The 25,041-nt window shown below is 34.0% G+C and overlaps 3 protein-coding genes across 13 annotated transcripts in view; 1 reads left to right on the top strand and 2 right to left on the bottom strand.

Annotated features, from left to right (window-relative positions):
• The first annotated feature begins 2,118 nt into the window (after positions 1–2,118).
• LOC110615251 (receptor-like protein kinase 7) lies at positions 2,119–5,697 on the top strand. Its single transcript, XM_021757044.2, has 2 exons — positions 2,119–4,879; positions 4,977–5,697. The coding sequence occupies exons 1-2, from the start codon at positions 2,335–2,337 to the stop codon at positions 5,375–5,377; spliced, it is 2,946 nt and encodes a 981-aa protein (XP_021612736.1). The 5' UTR covers positions 2,119–2,334; the 3' UTR covers positions 5,378–5,697.
• A 1,652-nt stretch (positions 5,698–7,349) lies between these two features.
• On the bottom strand, positions 7,350–12,856 carry LOC110614342 (xylulose kinase 2). 2 transcript variants are annotated; one of them, XM_021755859.2, is made up of 11 exons: positions 12,435–12,856; positions 11,533–12,187; positions 11,347–11,435; positions 10,604–10,668; positions 9,866–9,921; positions 9,257–9,377; positions 9,109–9,183; positions 8,973–9,026; positions 8,508–8,602; positions 8,245–8,419; positions 7,350–7,833 (listed from the first exon to the last, which is right to left on the bottom strand). In XM_021755859.2, exons 1-11 carry the CDS (start codon positions 12,491–12,493, stop codon positions 7,601–7,603), a joined length of 1,677 nt encoding a protein of 558 aa, XP_021611551.1. In that variant the 5' UTR covers positions 12,494–12,856; the 3' UTR covers positions 7,350–7,600. The 2 variants fall into 2 exon arrangements, with proteins under 2 accessions (XP_021611551.1, XP_021611552.1); XM_021755860.2 differs by having other exon boundaries at positions 12,327–12,578.
• Positions 12,857–15,049: 2,193 nt separating this feature from the next.
• Positions 15,050–25,041, bottom strand: part of LOC110616033 (protein FAM135A) — a 34,326-nt gene continuing 24,334 nt past the window's right edge. For 3 of the 10 annotated variants that reach the window (XM_021758331.2, XM_021758332.2, XM_021758333.2), the window contains 11 exons: positions 21,439–21,624; positions 21,292–21,349; positions 20,245–20,490; positions 18,900–19,033; positions 18,117–18,303; positions 17,937–17,996; positions 17,593–17,847; positions 16,553–16,811; positions 16,266–16,471; positions 15,916–15,966; positions 15,050–15,759 (listed from right to left, as the gene is read on the bottom strand). In XM_021758331.2, the coding sequence (XP_021614023.1) occupies positions 15,469–15,759; positions 15,916–15,966; positions 16,266–16,471; positions 16,553–16,811; positions 17,593–17,847; positions 17,937–17,996; positions 18,117–18,303; positions 18,900–19,033; positions 20,245–20,490; positions 21,292–21,349; positions 21,439–21,624 (1,933 nt within the window). In that variant the 3' untranslated portion in view covers positions 15,050–15,468. Of the gene's footprint in view, positions 15,760–15,913; positions 16,472–16,552; positions 16,812–17,592; positions 17,848–17,936; positions 17,997–18,116; positions 18,304–18,899; positions 19,034–20,244; positions 20,491–21,291; positions 21,350–21,438; positions 21,625–25,041 lie in introns of those variants that run through there. The other 7 variants (XM_021758335.2, XM_021758334.2, XM_021758336.2 and 4 more) reach the window with 7 other exon arrangements.

Genomic DNA, 25,041 nt, shown 5'->3' with positions numbered 1-25,041 from the left:
TATTTCCACGCCTGGATTTTGCTATTTGCTATTTGCTATTTGCAGTTTGAGAAATAAGAATGTTTTTTCTCGTTTCCTTGCCCGGCTACACAGAGGATAATAATAAGATTTACATAAAAATTTTTAAAAAGTCAAATTAAATATAAAATTAATTAATTTGTATACATTATGGATTTTTTTAAAAATTGATTGTTTTAATTCAATAATAATTGAGTTGTTTGTAAAACTATGAGATTTGAAATTTGAAAAAATTTAATAAATATGCAAGTGAAAAAAAAATTATATCTTAATATGTTGTTATCACTGTAACATTTTATTTTAAATGCAAGATTTTCTTAAATTAGAAATGCAGTCATTTTTATTTTAAATTTAATAATGAATTTTAAAATCCATTAAAATTTATCAATAAATTTTGAAATCCAATTATTCTTGATGCATATGAGTATATTCTAAATTTAAATGAATTTATTTAATAAATTAGATTTAAGTGAATTTTTCTGGAAAATTCAACCCTTCAATTTTGAATTATTATCAGTCCACAGCATCACTATGTATGACATTGGCTCTCTTTGTAGAAAAATTATAGAATATAATTATTATATTATATAAGATATTTACATGGAACAATAAATAAATAAAATAGAAATATTTATATAAAGTAATTCCTTTTTATAAAAAAGTTGTAGTTAATTTAGTTACCATCTTTTTAAATTTACTCATTCAATTTTAATTTATATTTATTTATTTAATTTTAAATAAATTATATTTTAATTTTTAAATTTTAATATATTTAACAGATTAATTATATATTTTTAAAATTAAATATTTAAATCTCTTTATAATTAGTCGATGTATATAAAAATTTTTTTTATTTATTTTATTATTAAAATAATAAAAATATTTTTATTATTTTTTAAATGAATAAACTACACATTAATCTTTAACTTATATTATAATTAATATATCAAATTTTATTTTTAAATTAAATACTTAAACTCTCCTATAATCACTACATGTAAATTTTAATATTTTTATTCACTTTTTACAATTAAAAATATAAAAATATTTTTATAGTCTCTTTTTAAATTAAAAATATTAATATGTTAGAATTGCATCCATTTTTCATATTTATTAAAATTTAAATATTTTAATTATTTTCTTTTTATATGAAAAAATACATAAATTTTTATAAATTTTTATCCAAATTATTATATTTAACTAAATACTTACACTTTTTATTTTTTAATTTTCATTTATTAAAATATTCTAATATTTGATGATTTTAAAAATTTTTTAAAAATATTTATAATTTTAATGATTTTTAGATGGTATCTAAGTAATTTATAAATTTTATAAAAAAATATATTTAAAAAAAATTATATTATCGTATGGATAAAATAAACTCTTATATAAATGAATTAATTATAAAAAAATTTAAATATTTACTTTTAAAAATTATATTAAAATTATATATATACTAAAAAGTAATTTATCCTTTAATTTTTATTAATTTATTATACAAGATAGGGTTGCATAAATGGTATTTAGTGACATTTCCCTCTTCGCGGCGCAATAACATGTCGGTGGAGCATTTCGTCGAGCGATTTCTCTCCAATAATCAATGAGAAAACGCTTGCTACGGACTGTATTATTCAGGTTAGCCGCAGATGGACTTGGTTTAGAATAAAAAGCGAGTCATCACGGGTCCTTAATTGGACCATACCTTTTGACACTTGGATTCCATTTCTACCACATCTTACCTCAGTCAAACAAATGCTGACCCAGTTGAAAGCGAGGGGAAAACACCCCTGACTTTTGTATTCATTGAATCCAGGTGTGGACCATACTGTTCTTCAACTCTCCGTTTAACATGGTTGAAAAAATTTAAATAAATTTATATAAAATTTGTAGATAATCTTATATTTTTAAAAATAAAAATTTATAAGTTAAAAAATACTAAATTCTTTTATTAATTATTCTCTCTATTAATTATAAAATTTTCTTAATACGAGTATATTTTTATTTATTTATTTATTGTTATTTTTTAATTTTATGGAAGATAAAAAGCTGCGCTTGTACCATAAACATTCTTTAATTTCAAGGAAAGAATCGATAAAAAAACCGTAAGCTAATTACCGTTGGAACTGAAGGGAAATAGCACTTAAAAAGCTACCGTAAGCAATCACAGTAGCCGATCGCTGTGGCCTGCCGCCTTGGTTAAAATGGCAATGCATCGCTCTCTTGCTTCCATTCTTCTTCTTCTTCTTCTGCTTCTTCTTCTCTGATTAATACACCTCAAACTAAATATCCTCTTCTTCCACTTCACTGGCCGACATGTCAACGGCCTCTTCCTGTCTCGTCCTCTTCTGTTTTCTCTGCCTATTCTCTGCCCTCAAATCACAATCCGACGAACTTCAAATTCTACTCAACCTCAAAACCGCATTTCACAAGTCAAATACTGATGTTTTCAATTCATGGAATTCAAGGGATTTCATCTGTAACTTTACTGGAATCACCTGCAATTCAGTTAATTCAGTTACAGAGATTGAACTCTCGAATCAGAACTTAGTTGGGTTTGTTCCTTTTGATTCCATATGCAAGCTTCCATCCTTGGAAAAGCTCTCGCTTGGTTTCAATTCTCTGTCGGGGAGTATCTCAGATGACTTGAATAAGTGCACAAATTTGAAATATCTTGATCTGGGAAACAATCCTTTCAACGGTCCTTTTCCAAAATTTTCTTCTTTGAATCAATTACAGCACTTGTTCTTGAACTGGAGTATGTTCTCGGGTGTTTTTCCGTGGAAATCACTGGAAAATATCACAGGTCTTGTCACTCTGAGTTTAGGAGACAATCCTTTTGATACAACTCCATTTCCATCGGAGATTGTTAAGCTAACAAAGCTCAATTGTCTTTACTTATCGAATTGCAGCATCGGCGGCAAGATTCCACAGGAAATTGGAGATCTTTCCGAGCTTATAAACTTGGAACTTTCTGATAATAATATATCCGGAGAGATTCCTCCCCAGATAGGAATGCTCAAGAATCTCTGGCAGCTGGAGCTCTACAACAACAGCTTGACCGGAAAACTACCTGCTCAAATCGGAAACCTAACAAAACTGGAGAAATTCGATGCATCTATGAACTATCTGGAAGGCGGTTTATCTGAATTGAGATCCTTGAGTAACCTGGTAACTCTGCAGCTATACGAAAACGAGCTTTCTGGTGAAATACCTATGGAGTTTGGGCAGTTCAAGAAACTCGTAAATCTTTCTCTGTACGGGAACAAGTTGACCGGCCCTCTCCCTCCGCAGCTTGGGTCTTGGGCCAATTTTATTTTCATCGATGTGTCGGAGAATTACTTGACAGGTCTGATTCCACCGGATATGTGCAAGCAGGGAACCATGGATGCGCTTCTCATGCTCCAAAACAATTTTACTGGGGAAATTCCGGCCAGCTATGCGAGTTGTACTACGTTAAAGAGATTCAGAGTCAGTAAAAACTCGCTTTCGGGCAGTATTCCGGCTGGAATTTGGGGATTGCCCAACGTGAACATAATCGATATCGAGTTTAATCACTTTGAAGGCCCGGTGACTTCTGATATTAGGAACGCCAAGAATCTTGTACAGTTGTTCTTGGGAAACAACCGATTATCCGGTGAATTGCCAGAGGAGATTTCGAGAGCTACATCGTTGTTTTCAATAAAGTTAAACGACAATAAATTTTCCGGGAAGATACCGGAGACAATCGGAGAACTTAAGCGACTAAGCAGCCTTCATTTGGAGAACAACTTGCTCTCTGGTTCAATTCCAGAATCACTAGGCTCTTGTGATTCCCTCAGCGATCTAAACATAGCTCATAATTTGCTTTCCAATCAAATCCCATCATCATTAGGATTTCTCCCGACTCTAAATTCTCTGAATTTATCAGAGAATCAACTCTCAGGTCAAATCCCAAACACCTTGTCGTCATTGAGACTAAGCCTCCTTGATCTAAGCCACAATAGATTAACTGGTCGCATACCTCAATCTCTGTCAATTGAAGCATACAACGGAAGCTTTGGCGGAAATTCTGGCCTCTGCAGCCAAACAGTGAGCACTTTTCAGCGATGCAAGCCGGAAGCCGGAATGTCCAGAGATATCCGTACGCTTATTGCTTGCTTTGGCGTAGGAGCAGCACTCTTGGTTCTCTCACTTGTATACTTCTTGTACTTAAAGAAGAAAGAAAAGGATCATGAACGTTCATTGAAGGAAGAATCTTGGGATGTAAAGTCCTTCCATGTGTTAAGCTTCGGTGAGGATGAGATTCTTGATTCCATAAAGGAAGAGAATCTAATCGGAAAAGGAGGGTCAGGAAACGTTTACAAAGTAGCACTTGCCAATGGTAAAGATCTTGCAGTGAAACATATCTGGAATACAGATTTCGGTGGCCGGAAAAAGGGGTGGAGCACCGCACCGATGCTTGCTAAAAGGGGAGGAAAATCTACAGAATTTGATGCAGAAGTGCAGACGTTGAGCTCAATAAGACATGTCAATGTGGTGAAGCTGTTTTGTAGCATAACCAGTGAGGACTCTAGCCTGTTGGTTTATGAGTACATGCCTAATGGAAGCTTATGGGATAGTCTGCATACTACAAGAAAGATGAAGCTGGACTGGGAGACTAGGTATGAGATCGCCGTCGGAGCAGCCAAGGGACTTGAGTATCTGCATCACGGATGCGACCGACCGATAATTCACAGAGATGTGAAGTCCAGTAACATTTTGTTGGATGAGTTTTTGAAGCCTAGGATTGCTGATTTTGGACTAGCCAAGATTGTTCAAGCCAATGGAGGCAAAGACTCCACCCATGTGATTGCTGGCACCCATGGTTACATAGCTCCTGGTAAGCAAATTACATCTCTGATATTTCTATTTTCTTCTTCATTAGAAAATAAATTATGGGTTTTGTTTGTTAATTTCATTTACATTTAACTCTGCAGAATATGGATACACATACAAAGTGAATGAGAAGTGTGATGTCTATAGCTTTGGAGTTGTGCTAATGGAGTTGGTGAGTGGGAAGAGGCCAATAGAGCCTGAGTACGGAGATAACAAAGATATAGTGGATTGGGTCTCCAGCAATTTGAAGAGTAAAGAGAGAGTGTTGAGTATAATAGATTCCAGGATTCCAGAATTTTTTAAGGAAGATGCTGTCAAGGTTTTGAGAATTGCAATCCTCTGCACTGAGAGGCTTCCTTCGCTAAGACCCACCATGAGAAAAGTTGTTCAAATGCTAGGAGAAGCTGAACCTTGTAAGGTGGTAAGCATTGTCATTACTAAAGATGGTGCTAGCAAGATAAAGGAAGTGACTGATACGGAGAAGTTCAATCCTGACATCTAAGCATCCCTAACCGGAAAAATTTTATTATACAGCCATTATATATATTACAGTCATCGATTACAGTGGATTTTTTATATGATCAATATCTAATTGTCATATATATAACGGTTGTATGTAATAATTTTTCTCTCATTTGATTTGGTTAAGGGGATTTTATGTTAACATGTAGAATATATAGTGTAATATAGTTGCTTGTAACATATCAGCTGGTCTGTAATTTTGATGCAGAGAGTCAGAGCTCTGTTGTGTTGTTTTAAACAACTGAAGGCTAAGGAAATCCCAAAATTCCAATAAAATTGATGGAGGTTTTGTTTCTCAAACACATTCTATCTCCTTTGTTCAATCCTTTGATGAGTTGTTTATTATTTTTTCACATAATAAACATGATAAATTAAAATTTTCATTTATTTCATGAAAAATAATATTTACATCAAAAATCTCTTAGGAATAAATTATTTTCATATATATATATATGAACCGATTGACTTGTCCTAAAATCAAATTAAGGATATAAAAAAGGGGAGCAAAGTTGGATTTAAGAACAATGGTTAGCTAAACAGCAGCAAGGTCATAAGAGTTGATCATAGAAAACAAATCCTTAGAAGCAAAGTTCATTTCTTTCTATGTTTATTTATTTTGATGAGATGGGATTTGACTAAGCACATATGGATTGTGATTTCTAACCCACTCCTTGGAAAGAATCCCTTGCATCAACCAAGGTTTTTTTTTTTTTTTTTTAACAAATTAAAATTTGAACTGTAAAGACGAATTAAATTCAATTGTCAAAATTGATTTTTTTTAAAATTAATATTTGAAATGGAATTGTCCACTTTCATTATCAAAGGCTCTGCAGCATCAGAAGCAAATAAGCTAATCTGTCAAGTATTAGAAGAGATGAGATTGGAGAGATCTTCTACAATGGAACTGATTTTTCAACACAACAGATCTTCGCTATCTTAAGGATAAGCCCATTTGGTTCAAGCTAAAATAATTAATTAAATTAAATTAAAATTAAAATTTTATTTTAATATTTTTATTCGATTTGATTTTCACTTTTAAAATTATAATTTAATTCGCTTTAATTTAATAAAAAACAGTAAAATTAAATCCAACAAAATAATTATTTTTAAATAATTTTATAGAAAAGAGTACATCAACTTAAAGTTTTTGTTTTAAAAAAAGAATTTTGTAGTTTTTAATTTATTTATTTTTTAATAAGTAGTCCTTTTAAATCTTTGAAAAAGTCATTTAAGCTCTTATAAAAAAATTTGATTCATTTCAATCTCTTAAAATTATCATTTAAGTCCTTTAATTTTTTAAAATGGTCACTTTACTCAATAATCATTTAAGTTTATTTAATAAATAAATTTATTTTTATCATTTCAAAAAAATATTTTTAAAATTTTAATGATTTAAGTTTAATTTGATAAATAAATTATGTTACTTTATATATAAGAAATAATTTTATAAAATCTATAAATAAATAAAATATTAGTAACAACTAACAAACATTTAAATTTAATTTATTATAAATATAAATAAAATCCTTGATTTTAATAAAACACTTAAAAACATTCAATTTTTTTTTTTTTTCTCATTAATCAAACACCCGACTTTAACCACAAATTCTCTATTGAAAATTTTTAAGGATCATTATAATGACTATTACTCTATATGTAAAAAATAAATAATGAAAGTAAAAAATATATATTAACATTTTTTATTTTACTATATAAATATGATATTTGAACTATGACATAAATGAAAAATAAATAAAGTATCTTATAATTTTTATATTTTTATAGATTTTATTAGTTATGTAAAAAAATATAAATCTATTTCTTATAATTTAAATTTTCATTGTATTTTTATAGAGTATTATTTATAATTTTAATAATATTATATATTTTTAGTCATATTTTAAAAAATTATGAGGTTTTTTTCATAAAAATTTTTAAGTTAAAATTTGATATTTTAGAAATGAAGTTTCATTGACCATGGAGTTGCAACTAACCAACATGGGATCACTGCAACAACAAATTTTGCTCAAAGAGATGAGCTGAACAAGGTCAAGAAGTTTGCTTCATTAATGGGTTTCGCAGCAATATCACACAGCAGCAGCGGACTTGACATTATCCAATATCGACCAGCCTGATGTGTCTTCGGTGAATTCCTTGATTCCCAGTTGAATATTTTTCAAAGACAACGTGGCAGCTCCCCACTTCAGAACCGTCCCAGCTTTTGAACAAGCCGACTTTCAATTTCCATTCTCTTCTTCATCAATAAAGCATATTTAGAAGCCAATTCTTGATTCCCAGCACTAACTGAAAGCTTGCAGCTGAGAGCTGACTTCTCCAACATGTCCTTGTATAAGCATGCGATTGGCACAAAACTACCCTTTTTATTGCACAGCCAGCCATGAGCAGCTCTCAATGCAGCTCCCAGGGATGCTGAATCTGCCAACCAAGTAACAGGGCTTCTTCATCAGAAGAGAATAGTGCTGTGGAGGATCAGACAGCAAAAAGACGATACATTCGAACCAAAAAAAAAAAAAAAAGAACAGAAAGATTTGGGCTTTGTAAACCTTTACTGTCTGTTTAATTTGGATAACTGATAGAAAATACAATTTTTTGTTATAATGAAAAATAGCACAAAACAATTTAAACATATTTTCTAAATATTAGTTAAAATTTGAAAAACTAGTTTTCCAAATTATCTACTTGGAAAATTGTCGCATACAAATTTCTAGAAAACTGCTCTATATTTTCTGCAAGTGAACAGCCCTTTAGCAAGTTCCTGAATTATTTTCAAATCACATATATGGCAACTGGGAAATTAGATCCAACAAACACAAGAAATCTGCATACCAGGTCTTTGAACAGTATAGACATCACAGCCAAATATTGATGCTACTGACTTCAAAATGCTATGATTTGCTGATGCTCCACCGGTGGCTATTATACGTTTTGGAGGCATTGGCATGCCAAATCTTTCAGCATGAGCTCGCATTGACAGAAGCTGGCCCTCGATCAATGCTCTGACCTGAAAACGAAAATTCTTTTATGATAAGTCTTGCAATACAACTTCTGAATATGTAAAATTTGCTATTACCCTTTAAATGCCAACCAACCTCAGAAGGAGGATCAAATTCCTGCACCTCCTGTTCATTCACTCCCTCCCGATTGTCCCCTGTAAAGTTTTGGAGTTTGTAGCGATGGACGCCAACTGGTTGCAATAACAATCGTTCATTAATAGGGGCTCCTTTTATGTAATAAAAGAATAAAATAATACATAACAACTAAGACTCAAAACCAACTAGTTGGTTGTAGAAAATTGTTATAAAAATGTAAAATACACGATGTGCGAAATAATTTCTTTATGTTGTGAGATTGAACAGGATGTATAATGGCCAACAGTTTTTGTAAGAAATAGAAACCACTAAATGATGAGTTTCAGCAACATATGTATGTCGGAATGGAGAAATTGAAGAAGAAAAGCCAGGCAGAAAGAAGTTGAGAACGGTGAAGTAAAGCCTGATCTCAATACTCATAATGGAGTAAATAAATATAATAAGGTAAAATATCCAAGAACTTGCCTGGAAGAGGAGGAAGAATTTCATGGTCCCTATAGTAGAAGCCAAGCTTCCCATCTGTTGCAGAATCCAGAATGAGATGGCAGCAAACAAAACAGATCTTATCAAGAAAAGCTAACAATAAAGCATGTACACAAACCATTAAGAGGAGGAGTTTGCTCCAGAAAATTGTTAAAGACTTCCCAAGATTTCTCAGCACAGCTATTACGAATATCTAGTTCAAAATTGTTGTCAGATAAACGACCTAATAAATGGCAAGCTAGGGTGCAAGGGAATTGAACTAGTACCTTCACGAGTTAGAGATCCATTTTTGTAGCATAACATTACCATGTAACCTTCAGTATCTACAGGATTAGGTAAAACGTGCCCTTCTAATCTGGGTTGAGGATCAGTAGCAATCCCAAAAACCTATATAACAAGTATAATTGAGAAGGTCTGTGAAGTTCAAAAGAACGAAATATTAATAAGGAAAATCACAACCCAACATGTAACATCAAAGGAGCATGAGAGCCCCAATAATACTTATCATTGCTGGATCAAATGTGAATAATTCATAATATAGCTCAACAAAGCAGATCAAGAACCAAAGCTGGTGAGTGCTTAAAAAGTCAATATTTTGTAATTGCAATCTGAATGGTTAAGTGGTTTCATGTAGCTCAAGTGAAAAGCACCCCAATTCTATTTACCAAGTAAATAATTGCTGTAAATCCATGGTGTTATGGCAAACGAAAGGATTGGGCCAAGGAAGTACCATACACAGAAAGGCTGAGAAGGTGAAAGAGGGAGTGCGATACATTTTTTTTTTTAGAGTTACACGCAAGCAAACAAGTTAAATTAGGCTCATTAAACTAGCCATTGGTCCAATATTCAAGAAATGCTTTTATAGTCCAACTCACAGTATCACTTGTGCCAAGGCTAATTGCCAGATCCCCTGGTACGCTAAGAGTTAAACCTGCAGTTGAAAGTTTTTGGTTAAACAATGATCAAGAAGACAAAATAAAATAAAAAGCTACTAATACAGCACTGAAACCACATAATATGACTTAGACTGAAAATACATCAATATTAAGATATTAAAATATAAGCCCCATTTAGAATTGTGGTTCAGGGTCTAAAAAAGCATTTAGAATACATAACTCTGCCATGTAAAGACCCTTTTGCAATGGCAGTAATGATAACTGTTAATAAAAATATACTTTATTTTCCCAAATCTGATTATCTTGTCAGTGTTCTTTTTTTATTTTAAAATTTTGAAGCAAAAACAGCAATATTATTAATTGAATATTTTCTTTAAAAAAATGCAGTATTTATTTGTGAGAACAGCTAAACTCAATTTAGAAGGCACATCAAAACTCAATGAAAGCATATTGTTCTAGCATTTAGTCAAATTCTTGCAAATTTATCACAAGATCACAGCATGGACAACTAAACAACCAATACTGAATTTAGCATACCTGGTAACTCTTGCAAATAGAGAGAAAAAACAGTAGCATCTCTAGCATGCGCTTTGAACATTTTCCAGTAAGTACATCATCCATGAAATTACCAATATGCTTTATTCTAAATACATGGTAAAAGGGAAACCACAGACAATTGTTAAACGAGGTGATTGCACACATGGATAAAGCACTGACCTGCTAAACTGTTGGGATTGTCTCCGGACCATTGAACAACCAAACAATTTTTATTAAATTTATACCTGCAAGGAAATTGATGAAAAACAAGAAATTTCAAGGTGCTAAACTAAATCCACAAACAACCTGACTTAATGACAATAAATGGAAAGAAAATCAGTTCTTAGCACACAGTGCCCAACAATTTATCAACTAGTTCAAAAAATAGCCATGAGCTTATCATTCATTGAGTCATTACATTATGTAACTGCACCAGCATTCACACATCTTACACATAACATACAGTCTGCACATGAAGTAAATTTGTCATATAAACTTCAAGTATTTTACGGTCCAATAAGGATGGTCACAATTAACAAAATTCAGAAACATGAGCCACCATTAAGTAGGAGAACTGGGAGTAGCAAAATTGATCAGATACAGAAGTTTTTATAGGTCAAAGGCACACTTTCATGCTAACAATTTTTTTTCCTTTGGCTCTATTCGACCATATTTATTTAGGTATAGGTAGTTGAAAACACCGTCTAGAGTAATTAAATAATGGTTCATGAAAAGTTATACCTTTTAACTTTTAGCTAAGAGCTACCAAACAAGCTAAAAGCTAACAGCTAGTAGTGCAGAACAGTACCTTTATTAAATTTATAGTTACTTGATTTATTTCACTATTTATTTCACTTACTGGGAACAACTAATTTACAGCATGCAGGAAATACAATGCAGAGAAGTGTATGTATGCTACTAACCTCTCTGCAAAATAGGGAGCAATATGACCGGCAACATCATAGGCAGAGGCCAATTTTCCAACTTTTTCCTTCAAACCTGGTGCAGTTGCCTGCAATTTGACAAAATCCAACTTGATAAAAACCATAACAACTTAACAATTACTTTAGAAACAATAAAGCTTAAGTCCAACCACACAACAGACAAACCTCTAAAGCTATTTCAGACCAGACCTTCAGCTTAATATCCATCAAATTCATCCCAGAACCATCAGTGTGATCAATACAAGCATATGCACCAATAAAAAGGGATGCCATAAAAGAGCTAACAAGGGAAATCCTCTCGGTATCATTATAAGCTTCAGGCTGTGTCTGAAATATCTTCCTGATCTGTGATCCGGTGAACCTTTCATAAGCGCGAGAGCCAGTAAGTTTGGAGAGCTCCAATGCTCCACCAACAGCATTCTCTATTTCCCTACATTGCTTTGTGGTGCTGTTATCCATCCATATAGGCGATTCCTTTATAGAAAAAGCATTGCCTAATTGATCCACCAATGGCTTATTGGAGTCCAACGATTGTAATATTGCAGAACTGCCTTTCTTCCAATAAACACTACCATGTTGCTGTCCGCTGCCAGAAAGAGCAGCAACTTTCCCGAAATCAAACCCAGATTTGGAGAGCTTCTGAAGAACAAGATCAAGAGCTTCCACCCACATCAAGGTGGGTGAAACGATTCTGCCATTATCAGAGGGCTCTCTATATACTCCGTCTTTGGTCTTATAATGGGGCAGATCGGAGTCAAAATGAACTAGCTCTGATTTGACAATGTTGAGACTGGAGTCCAAAACAGTTGCCTTCAAGGACCTTGTAGCAATCAAAGTTTCACGCCTTTTAAGATTTTTTACAAGAAATTCTCATCAAATATCAAATAAAACATAGAAGAAAATAATTGGACTGACCAACCAACAAAAACTAAGAATTCTTTAAGTAAAAAGACGAGTACCCATCAAGCAACAATGACGCAAAACTGAATCTAGCCAACTGGGTTGGTTTGATTTTGTGAATAGAGCAGAAGCATAAACATACGAAACAAAAGGAGAAACATTATTACTGAGTAGAGCTGTCGAATCCAAGAAATAGGGAGTCATGAGGAAGAGATGAATTCTCCATTGGCAAATCACCTTGCTCAAACGAATTCAACTTCTAAGCTAACTAGTGACGGGAATTTGGCGGTGCGTAATAGGGACAAGCAAATGATTTAAAAATGAGGATTAATTGAAGTGAAAATAGGGTTAATATAAAATTATGGATAAGGACAAGAGATTTGGTTGTATGGGACAGAATCATAGAACTATATCCGAAATGTGAATATGCTGTCTCCGGTTAAAACGTTACAGAAACCAAGTAATCTGCAACGTTCCGAAGTCCGTGATCTTCATCTTCCACAGGAAATACAGCTTTGGGGCGTACAGAAACCAAGTAAAATGCTCCTGATTAAAGTGTTTGATAAAATTTTAGAAAATCAGCTGAATGCTAACAAGAACCTATATAAAATCTAGGGTTACATTTTGAATCAACTCTATAAATATAATTATTTTTCATTATTAGTTATAATTTTTTCAATTAATTAATAAATTATTTAAAATTATTTAGAATACTATTTCAGACGGCTTTTCGCGCAATTCAGCCACCCTAAAACGCCCAATCATACAGTTTTCCACCCATGTTAATCACCACTTACGTTTTATTATAGATAATATCTAATTTTTAAAGAAAAAATTTGCTTAAAATATTTAAAGTAACATTTTGTCTAAAATTTTTTAAAATTATGTCTTTCCTAAATTATTGGATTTGCAAAAAAATTTTAAAAGCAATTTGAATTTTGAATGGTTGAAGTGTTAGAGATTTGAAACGCATCTTTTAACATGGAGTTTAAAGATTCGATCATTGTAGGGAATATTACCGATAAATATCAATATTAAAATATATTAAATTTAACTTTTAAAAATTCAAATCACATCAAATTATCAGATATCTAATTAATGATAAAATTTTAATCATAATAGTATATTATCTATATTAAAATATTATTTTTATCTAATTAAATTTTATATCTTATATTATATATGATTCCATATTTTATGTTCATTCACCTTGAATAATATTTAAATCTTATTCAATTTAATAATATTTTAATTCTATTCGATATGCTAATTCACACGGTATTTTCTTTTAATTTACTGGTTGATATTAAAAAAATATAATCTGAACATTAATAATTTATAAAATATTTAATATATATCAATTAGAATTAGTTATCAGCTATTAGTTACAATTAATTGCTGGCTATCAATTTTAGTATTATCAAATAAGGCGTGCATTAATTTTCAAAATTCAAATTAATTAGATTTTACATGAATACTATTCAGTTTAAGCGTGAATAGGACGTATCCGTTTGTGTACATGCTAGATAGAATGTGATATTTTTCCCCTATGGCGAGGATAATTTCATTCAAAGGAAACTAGAAAGGAGATATAAGAAATTACACTATATTGGACACAAAGTCTCTGAGGCCCAAAGAGTTTGTCTGTTCTCCAAATCCCAATAAAACTTCAACACATTGCTACTCATCTCTGGACATTTTGGGCCTAATCGGAAGAAGTTGATTCTTATAATAACAGCCGAAGCTACATCAACATACTAAAGAATGGAGTAAGTTATCAGTCAAACGCTAGGCTTGTGGCATAAAAAGCATATGCATCGCACAGATCGGAATTTAGATAGTAGAAACTAAAGGCCACAAAAATAGAAGGAAAAACTTCTTCAATCGCATCAAGACATTACTGCCAGAGCCAAGAAAGGAGTGGGGTCTACTCTGCAAGCCACCACTATCCTCCTTTTCATATGGGATTTAGCCTTAGTATAATTATGTATACACACACAACACAACAGCTATACAACGGGACGAAATCGAATTTACTTTTAAACTATTATTACAAGATTAAATATATGATCAAATAAATCGGAGAATATAACTTACACTCTTAATAAATAATAATCTTATTTAATCTTTTAACGATAATTTAAAGGTAACTATAATAATATATAATATTTTTAATAAGAAAAACAAAATCACTTTCTCATAAAAGCTCAGCTTGACAAGGAAAAAAGACACGTACATAAAAATATATACAATCTCATCCAAAATAGCAGAATGAAGTCCACATCTGAGTAAGGTATAATTGCAGGTGCTCTTGCGCATTATGTTGCTGAATGTTCAATATAACCAGTTTCTGCTTCCATATTGACTGGAAAAATTCGAGGCTAGGGTTGAAAAATATCATTTGCTCATGATTCTTGCAGGTTCTTGTTAGATTTTTTCATCATGCTCCATTCTAAATCTTTTTATAATTTTAATTATATATAGTATTCAAACTATTTAGCCTCTCAAATTAATATTAAAATAAGTTGGTGACTTGATAGTACCACTCCCCAAAAAAAAAAGGATTCTCATTAGCACAGTGATCACATTGTACTTGTAAAAGCTTTTGAAGGATGTAAGGAAGCAAAATAACTTAATAGTCAATAAAGGGTATGAGAGAGCAATTTCTCAACCAAATAGCTTAGGGAGTTGAAATTAATCATGTTTACAAAGAAGTCAATATTAGTGCTGATTTTGATTAGCCAGCTTTGCTCAAACATTTCATCAGGCTAAAGTTGAGCAATACCTAAAAAGAAAACTTTATCAATCATTTTATCTATTTCTTTAGCATTTCAGCACAATATGAAGAATAATCTACCCATTCTGAAAAAATAATTACAAGCCTACCGCTGAAACCACCAGTTCTTGTTGTCTAGGAAATGTCTTATGGCTTGAAATCTAAACCCCCACAAGCGCTTGAAAAGTATACAAAATGTTCAAGGTAGGTTGGCTTGTAGCAGAAATAGAATCCACATTATATGTCACTAATTAGCTTCAATCCATGCATATGACCATCAGACAAAAATGAATGTAGCAGCCATTTGTCAGACATCGAGATCCCATTATTTCTGGACCCCCAAGCCAAGAAATTAAGGGGGAGACACCCTGTCAAAACAAGCTAGCCCAAGCCGAGTCGGTGGAGATCACAGTTTAACATGCTTATTAACGAAATAGTTCTTGGAAAGACCACATGATGAACCTTGCAAAAATGTCAGACTCCAAGAACTCAATGTGAGCTGTTCTTCCAATCAATGTGTTGAAATTCTTGCCATATGAGGAGGTATCAAAGTTGACATCACATCGTATGTACACGCGTTGCTGTGATGTTGGGGCTCGTATCTGATCCAAACAATTATTCAGCATCTGCAGGAATATTCTGCCCTTTCCTAAGTAATCCAAAGCAGCAGCCCGACATAATTCAATTCTGGCAGAATGATATGGCACATAACCATCCTAAGAAAAATATAATTACCTAATAAGCACATACTAGAACTACCTAGTTAAAGAGACTATCAATTACTGCTAAAAACTGCTGGCAATCAGAAATGATTTTGCAAACAGCACAAGAATTTCAAAAAGGTACATAGCTATAAGATGCTAAAGAAATACCTGGGGTGAAGAAATCAGTATTATATGTCTGAAATTCTCCAGCGTTCTCTGCTGAAAGGTCACAGGTTTAATATTTCAGTAAAAAAGTGCAGTATTTCCCTTCCTTTTTCATACACAAATTTTTGACTCATAGAATCATCATTACATTTTTTTCCCCAAAATGAAAATAAGACCAATACATCAGACCCTGGTTTCTTGACTTATGTATATAATGAGCAAACGCCTGGCTCTCTCTCTCTCTCTCTCTCTCTCTCTCTCTCTCTAGCCAGTTGAAGAAAAAATCCAATGCAGAAGTTGACTGAAATCTATCCTACACAAGATTGATGGGGAAAAATATATAATTTTAGTACCTCACAAAGTTTGTAGAAGAAAGTATTTTGGAGATTTGAATCATCTGTAAAGGTGAGCTGACGAATGCAGTGCGTTCCCTTGAACTTCTTCATAAACCACATTCCGGAGTTGAATAAAGAATTTGAACTGTAAAGATACCCCAACTGTGGACCAGATATAGAAACATATGTGTAGAGGTGTCTTCGGAATGGTTCCATAATGCTCTCTGTCGCAACACAAATAAGTATATGGTGTCAAATTACTGACAAATAGAAACGTGGGACATCCTTATGTGATGAATGAGTACCTGCTAATGCTGATCTTATAATGACATTGCCAATAGAATGACCAACAAAGCTAAGTTTGACATCCCTTGGACTAGGAGACGTTGAAAATTTGTTCAATTTCCTATTTACAAAAGAGACTACCTCCTCAGCCAGCCTTAGCCCCATATCTCTAAAGTCTCCTGACGTTTTGTCTTCATTTACATCTGACATGAGAACTTCCGTCTTGGGCTCTATCAAAAGCCATTGATTTCGTATAAGTCGTAAATCCTGATGGTGTCCCTAATTTGTTGGAGTTGCAATGGACAAAATTAATCTACTTATACAAGCTTAAATTGCAATGGAGATCAAACACAAGAATATGGAATTTAGAAATTCCAAAATGGGCAGTTCAATCTCATAATTTCATGATAGTCTTTAGGGAAAAAAATGAATTGAACTTTTGTCACAAACAAGCACCACATTTAAATCTCGGACTACATGAATGGAGAAATTGTTACTAACATATAACACTATCAGATTCTTCCATGGAAAATGATGCAGCTCACTCCCCCCAAAAAATCATTAAACAAAATATTCATATACATCCATATACCATCTCTTTCATGCCAACACCAGAAGTGTCATTTTGGAAATTTTGATGAAAGGGGTTCTAAATAATAAAGCATAGAAGCTCAATCTACCCGTATTTTCAAAATGTCAGATGACATGTTTTTAACTTATTTGTAGGTAAAGGGGGAAAAAAGCAGCTGGCTAGAGTAGTCACTAATAAGAATCCATTTTGATAAAGAAACACAACTCTCATCTCATCGAGTTCAGTAAAAAATTGAGGTATATTATATAAGGTTAATTAAAGTACTTGGATATTAAAATAGCCACAAATACATCCCCAAACACACTATTACTGACTGGACCCCTAGTTTAACTACTAACTATGCATGCCCTTAAAGGAAAAGGGGCATTCTAAAGATAAAATAGAGAGAGAGAGAGAGAGGAAACCAGACCAAAAGGAAACAAGAACTGCAATTTAGGTATTCAAATAGAAACTGTAGAAAATACTTGCCTGAAACCCATGCACAAAGACAACAATCTTCAACTCATGAGCTCTTTTTTGTGCACTACCACCGGGATGGTTCTTTAAAGCCTTTGTATGAGGTCCAGCAACAAAGACAGATGAATCTATCAGGTCCAAAATTTTAAAGTAAGAATTTTCACTAAAAGTACGCCGCGATGCATTTATGACACGCTCCACAAATATAATAGGAATTCGCAGAGGATCTCCAAATATATACATGTCTTGAATTGATCGAGTATTAATCTGCAAGGAAACAAAACCTGCTTTGTAGAACTCCAGAGTACAAGGAAGATCAGGATGACAAATCAGTCAATATGGGAGAAATAATTCACCCTCATTTGGGCAATATTTCGACGATGAAGCTCAGCACGTGTAGCAGCAGTCTGGACAGGCTATAAATGAAAAATTGAAGGCCAAAACAAAGAAAATTCTATGATTGAAAATCCAAACTAAGACTTTAATTCTATAAAAAAAACGAACCAACAAGAAGTTTGTAGATCAAAGGCATTTACTTCATCAGCTAACTTCCAGAAACTTGAAACCCTTTTATCAACAATATGGTGAGAAGAATCGGGATTTCCATTAATGTAATGATGAGGCATCTCAACCTTAGAGTATACCATCCATATTGACCACTCATTCCTGCGATCCTTAGCCCATGCATCACTCAAAAATTCCAGTATCTTTGTGTTGTTTACCCTAGAATGAAGTAATAAGGCCAGCTGAGTGCAGATAAAATAATTATGCCAACAGTAGTTAAGCACCTCATTTTGTTAACTTTAGCAAAGGATATGAGCATCAATAGAGTCCCCTTTGAAGGATGTTTCAAGTAGGTATGATCAAGTTCAAGATGCTAAGCATAATGGTGCATTGGATAATGTTAAGGTGTTAAAGAAGACCAAAAAAAATATTTAGACCAAATTTCTTTGTTAACATTAAATACAAGCATTAGATCTAACCCAAAATCAAAGCTAGAAATAGTTATACCATCAAGGTGAAAAACTATCAAAGCAACTAAACATGTAGACTTTAAATTAATATTGAACCAATTTTGTCGAGTCATCGCAATGAATTAACAGCAAGGAAAGTAATTATTTTCACTTGCTTACCCATTATAAAGTGTTCTATAAATTCATAAAACATTCAACACCATCACAAAATTTACTTTCTCACCAGTTTTCAATTGACAAATTGTTTTACTAGTATATATTAGATTGCTTTCTAAATTACCTGACTCATGTTTGTGCAAGTAAAAGATGCTCAGCTAATTGTGCTGAACTAGAGCAAAAACAAACCTGTGGAACTGCAGAAAAGTCCTCCACAAGTATGATAATTGAGCACCCAGCAATTGAAAAATGTTCACCACTGCATCCTTTGGTAAAAAGTAGGGCAAGCTATCACTCTGGAGATCTGGATTTCCATTTTCTATCTGGTTCAAGAATAGAAGAAAATATTAGGTAATAAAATAATATGGTAAATTCTTTAGTCCCTAAGTTATGTCAAAATTAATAGATATGTCTCTTTGTCAATAGAAGTCAATGATTTAGTCCCTCTTATCTCTGTCTATAAAATAGTGATGCCATTCTGTCTATTTTTAAATGAATATTCTATTAGTCAATAAAAAGAAGTCGTAAAAGGAGAAAATTTTCCTAAACATTCCTAATATATCTTTATCATCCCTAATTTCTCTAATTATAATAAATTTTACATTGTACAAACCACACTCTTGTAACTTCCATGGAACCAAGCTGGTGGTTCTTGATAGGGATTCAAACTCCTATTATTCAAGAGATAAAAGAGATGAGGTGAGGTGAGGGAGATGATCTTGATTCTGGCATCAGGGGAAGGGTGAGGTGAGTGGGGAAAAGTCTGGCATTGTGAAGAGTTAAGATGGTGTCATCGGGGAGCCGTAGAGTGTAAGGGTTGCAAGCTGAGCAGATGGGTTTTTGGGCATTATTGTGATTGCAGAAACCCAAAGAGGAGTTGAGGTTAGGTGTTCCACCAAGTGAGGTGAAAGAACATAATCATTAGTGAGGCTGAAAGGGAGTGTCTGTTTTGACTGGTTTTTGGTTTAGGGCATTTATTGGTCTAAGACAAGTTGTGTGTGCATGAAGAGGAAAAAGTATAGTTAAAGCGGTCTAATAAGGTTGGAGTTTTTGTTTAGACTGAGAATTGAACAGGGAAAAGGCAACTGTAATGGTGTTGGTAGTAGGTGCTCAGTACATAACAGGAAGGGACAAAAGTAAGATGGGTTTTTGGGCTGGAGTGGGTGAGAGAGATGCTGCTGCATTGTTGCCACAACAAATGCTTTGTGGTATCCAATATTCCACACCCAGAAACAAGGAGATGGTAGAGTTGAGGAGAGAGGGACATAAAGGATTGTCGGGGAAAAAAGAGAAACCAGGGGGCAGGCGGATGGTGATCAATAAGGATATTTTGGTGATTTCTCAGGTAGTTAATGGGATGGAAGGACTGAGAGTTTAATGGAGTCAAACTATTAAGGACTAAACCATTGACTTCTTAAAACCGAGGGCTGTATTAATTTTGATATAACTCAAACATATTATTTAAAATAATAAAATAACACATGGACTTGCAAACATAATCAAGAAAACGATGCTATGCAAATGAAGAAAGGACCTTGAGACCATCTTGTAGATCACCTTGCTCCCTAACTTCACCATATGCATTATCCAGGTCTGCCCTCAGGATAGAATTTAACATATTCATATTGTTCATTTTGGACATGAAATCAGTTAAGTCAATTACTTTGTCAACCGCTTTGCTAAGACTTTGTAGCTCTTCAAGTAAAGTGTCACGCGCAACCAACAATGACTTAACAAGCATGATTCGGTCCATGCCAACAAGAATTGCTGGACCCAAGGCCTGATCAATCACAAAATTATAATTTCAATACATGGAGAAACTTTTTAAGGAACACATGCTCACAAGAGCTGAATAAACATGAACAACAATCCCATCCATGCTTCTGATATCACAAAAAATTTCTAGTCAATTACTGTCCACAAGAGATAACTTCACAAAGAACCATGTTATATTCTGACATATTTGATCATTCTTTTAGTGTTCACTGGAAGACATAATCTAGGTCGAGTCTCTAGCCTCTCATTTGGCACCCATATTATGGACCAATGGAAAAAAATATTTAAGAAAAGGTTTCTAAATAACATAATGTCATATTTGTTATCAGAAAATAAGAAGCATGCTATATTTGTTATCAGAAAATAAGAAGCATGCAAGTATTTCATAGCATAGCATCGAATTTTATAATGAAGCAGTTCATAAGCATTTCCCAGTGTATTAAAATAATGAAAGGCTGAAAGGAACAGAACACACTAAGACATTATTAACATGAACTTGATGGGAAGCTTTGAAACAGAAGTCACCATCGTCGAATATTATCGTGCACACACATCAGTACCACTAAAAAAAAGAGCAAACTCAAACTAGATTGGTGCAAGGTTTTTCGCACAGAAATTCAAGCAAATTTGCATGCATGGACAAAAAAGAATGCAAAAACTGCAAGCATCTGAACATTAATATTAGCCCAAGTACATATTGTCATCAGTATACAGATTCAGAAGGAACAAAATGCACTAATGAAAAATGCAGGGGAAAATATAAAAATGTCAATATAACCACATTAAAAAGATTTTCTAAGCATACTTGATTGGACCTATCAACACTTTCACCAGCAACGTCTTCAATGTGGCAGGGAGCACTGCTGTGATCCAATACAACGTTAATTAAACAAATCACAAATGATATGATCAAAAGGAATCTATATATTTACATAGTAGAAATCTGACAAACCTGGATATCTGCATGTGAGGAGCATCTTTCAATAGAATGACGTGGACACTTGCTTCAACAAGCACTGCATGAAATATATCAAAATGGATGGGGCAGTATGCATGCAATCCCAAAAGAGCTTTAGGAGGAATTCGAAATTCATGTACTGCAACGGAGGAAGCATCTAGATATGCTAGCAACTCAAGCCTGCATGAAGTGAAATAAAATCAGTAGTAATGTCCAATTAAGGTTCCATTTGGCCAGCTTCCTCTCTTTTCTTTATGCTCTTTTGGAAGCAAAAATACAGCAGAAACTTTTGGTTAGATAAGAAAAGACAATTTAAAAGGCAAAAAAATTGCCTTTAATGAAAAGTTAGTATTTACTTTTTTTTTTTTCCCCTAGTGAAAAGCAAATTTCAAAAATAGATCAAGTTCACTTTCTTATTGTTGCAGTCATTTTCTAATTATCAAAATTTAGAAAATATATTTTAGGAATCGAAACACAAGACGTTACTGTTATAAGTTATAGAAAGTAAATATGTTAATATAGAAAGTAAATATTGATAGATGGGTCAGTTGCTTAATCTTAGGGATTGTATAATCATAGGAATTGTATAATCATAGGCTTGATTTTTCTTCCTGTTTAGATACTGTCTCTCATGTATAAATAGATTGTAATCTCTATTGTGAGATAATAACAAATATTATATTTCTACATTGTATCAGAGCCTTTCTCGCAGAGATTTAATTTTTCTCTCTCTCGTCAAGTTTTAAAATTTTTTTTTTGGAGACTTAGGGCTCTATTCATTTGGGTTACCCATAAAGGGTAACATTTGGATCTCACCGTCGTTAGAGTCGCCACACCGTCCACTTGTCAGATCTGAAGTTTGTTTGCCATTCGGGTATTGGGTGGAGGTGTTTTAGGTACTATTCATATTCGGGTACTGTTCATCGGCACTGTTCATAGACACTGTTCACGGGTACTGTTCATCAACACTGTTCACAGGTACTGTTCATCGGTACTGTTTGTGTGGTACTGTTCACGCCGGGTACTGTTTTCTGATTCTGTGTTTCTTTTGTTGCTATCGTTTTGGGTTGGTTGTCCTTATGGCTGAAGTTAAAACCACCACCGTAACTAATGTGATTCCTATGATGACTAAAATCACGGAACACAAATTGAATGGATCTTCCGATCATGGAATTTTGATATCTGCAGATGAGTATGCACAATTCATCCAATACCAGGCATCTCTAAAATCCTCTAATTCCTCCTCCATCACTGCAATTGCCGAGTCAGGTAACTCTACTGCATGTCTTGTGTCTTCATCCTCCAAATGGGTTATTGATTCTGGTGCTACCGATTATATGTCAGGTAATTCTACCCTTTTGTCCAATCTTGAGTCTCATACATCGCCTTCTTATGTTACTCTTGCTGATGGCACTAAATCTTCTGTCATAGGTTCTGGTCATGTCAACTTAACTCCTCTTTCTGTATCCTCTGTGTTATGTCTCCCTAAGTTCACATTTAATTTGCTTTCCGTGAGTAAACTCACTCGTGCATTGAATTGTTGTGTCTCATTCTTTCCTGATCACTGTGTTCTTCAGGATCTTTCGACGAAGCAGATTATTGGTAGAGGGAGTGAGTCAGAGGGTCTTTACGTCTTGGATCAGCAACTATCTCGACCTCCTCGATCTCTGGTATGCTCCACGCGTTTAACACCTTTTGATGTTCATTGTCGTTTGGGGCATCCTTCTCTCTCGGCTTTGAAGAAGTTATACCCACAGTTTCATTCTTTGTCTATTCTAGATTGTGAGTCTTGTCAATTTGCCAAACATCATCGTTTACCTACATTGTCTCGAGTCAATAAACGGGCTTCGTCCCCCATTGAGTTAGTCCATTCAGATGTTTGGGGTCCTTGTTCTGTTGTGTCTAAGTCTGGCTTTAAGTATTTTGTTATTTTTATTGATGATTTCTCTCGTACTACTTGGTTATTTTTAATGAAGAGTCGTTCAGAATTATTTTCTATTTTTTGTGCATTTTATGCTGAAATCCAAACCCAATTCAATACTTCCATCCGTATATTGCAAAGTGATAATGCTAAAGAGTATCTCTCTGGGGAATTTCAATCTTATTTGTTACAAAAAGGGATTCTTCATAAGTCCTCTTGTGTTGCCACTCCTTCACAAAATGGAGTTGCTGAAAGAAAAAATCGACATCTTCTTGAAGTAGCCAGAGCCCTCTTATTTCAAATGAAGGTACCTAAATGTTTTTGGGCTGATGCTGTATCCGCTGCTTGTTTTTTGATCAATCGCATGCCTTCCTCCATCCTTCATGGTGATATCCCTTAGAACATTTTGTTTCCCACTAAATCTTTGTTTCCTATTGAGCCACGTATCTTTGGTTGTACTTGTTTTGTTCGTGATGTTCGTCCACAGGTTACTAAATTGGATCCCAAATCACTCAAATGTGTCTTCTTTGGCTACTCTCGACGTCAGAAAGGGTATCGTTGTTTTTCTCCTGATCTGAATCGGTATCTTGTGTCTGCGGATGTAACATTCTTTGAGTCCACTCCTTTTTTTCCGCCATCATCTATTTATAATACCCAGGAGGAGGAAGATGACCTCTTGTTATACACTGTTCGCTCTCTGTCTCCTCAGACTACTCCTACACCTTTCGCTCATGTGCCAGGTCGCCCTCCCATCTTTCATGTGTATTCCAGATGCTTAGAGGACTCTGACTCCGTTCCGCTACCCGCTTCTTCGTCGACCGATCCTGCTCCCACTGATCCTTCACTGTTTGATTTGGATTTGCCCATTGCTCTTCGCAAAGGTAAACGTACTTGCACTTATCCTATTTCATCTTGTGTCTCTTATGATCAATTATCCTCCTCTTCTCGTTGTTTTGTCACTGCTTTAGATTCTATTTCAATTCCCAAAACTGTTATGGAGGCTTTGTCCCATCCTGGTTGGCGTGCTGCAATGGAAGAGGAAATGATGGCCCTTGACACTAATGGTACTTGGGAGTTGATGTCCTTGCCCCCAGGAAAGCGGGCTATTGGGTGCAAATGGGTGTTTGCAGTGAAAGTAAACCCTGATGGATCTATTGCTCGCCTCAAGGCCCGTTTAATGGCCAAAGGTTATGCACAAACTTATGGAGTTGACTATTCTGATACATTCTCCCCAGTTGCCAAGCTTGCATCTATCCGATTGTTTATTTCCTTGGCGGCTACTCATGATTGGCCTTTGCATCAATTGGATATTAAAATGCTTTTCTTCATGGTGATCTTCAGGAGGAGGTTTATATTAAGCAACCACCTGGTTTTGTTGCTCAGGGGGAGTCAGGTAAGGTTTGTAAACTTCGAAAATCCCTTTATGGCTTGAAACAGAGTCCTCGGGCATGGTTTGGCAGATTTAGTGAGGTGGTCCAACAATTTGAAATGAAGATGAGTAAGTGTGATCACTCAGTGTTTTATAGAAATTCTGATAATGGAGTAATTCTGCTTGTAATATATGTGGATGATATCATTATTACAAGAAGTGACATTGCTGGCATCACATCCCTAAAAGAATTTCTTAAAACACAGTTTCATACAAAGGATTTGGGTTCCTTGAAATATTTCTTGGG

This window comes from Manihot esculenta, chromosome 5 (genome assembly GCF_001659605.2).
Source record: "Manihot esculenta cultivar AM560-2 chromosome 5, M.esculenta_v8, whole genome shotgun sequence".
In the NCBI taxonomy this organism is placed as follows: domain Eukaryota; kingdom Viridiplantae; phylum Streptophyta; class Magnoliopsida; order Malpighiales; family Euphorbiaceae; genus Manihot; species Manihot esculenta.
Note: the sequence above shows the minus strand (reverse complement) of the source record. Positions and strands in the feature narration are given on the sequence as shown.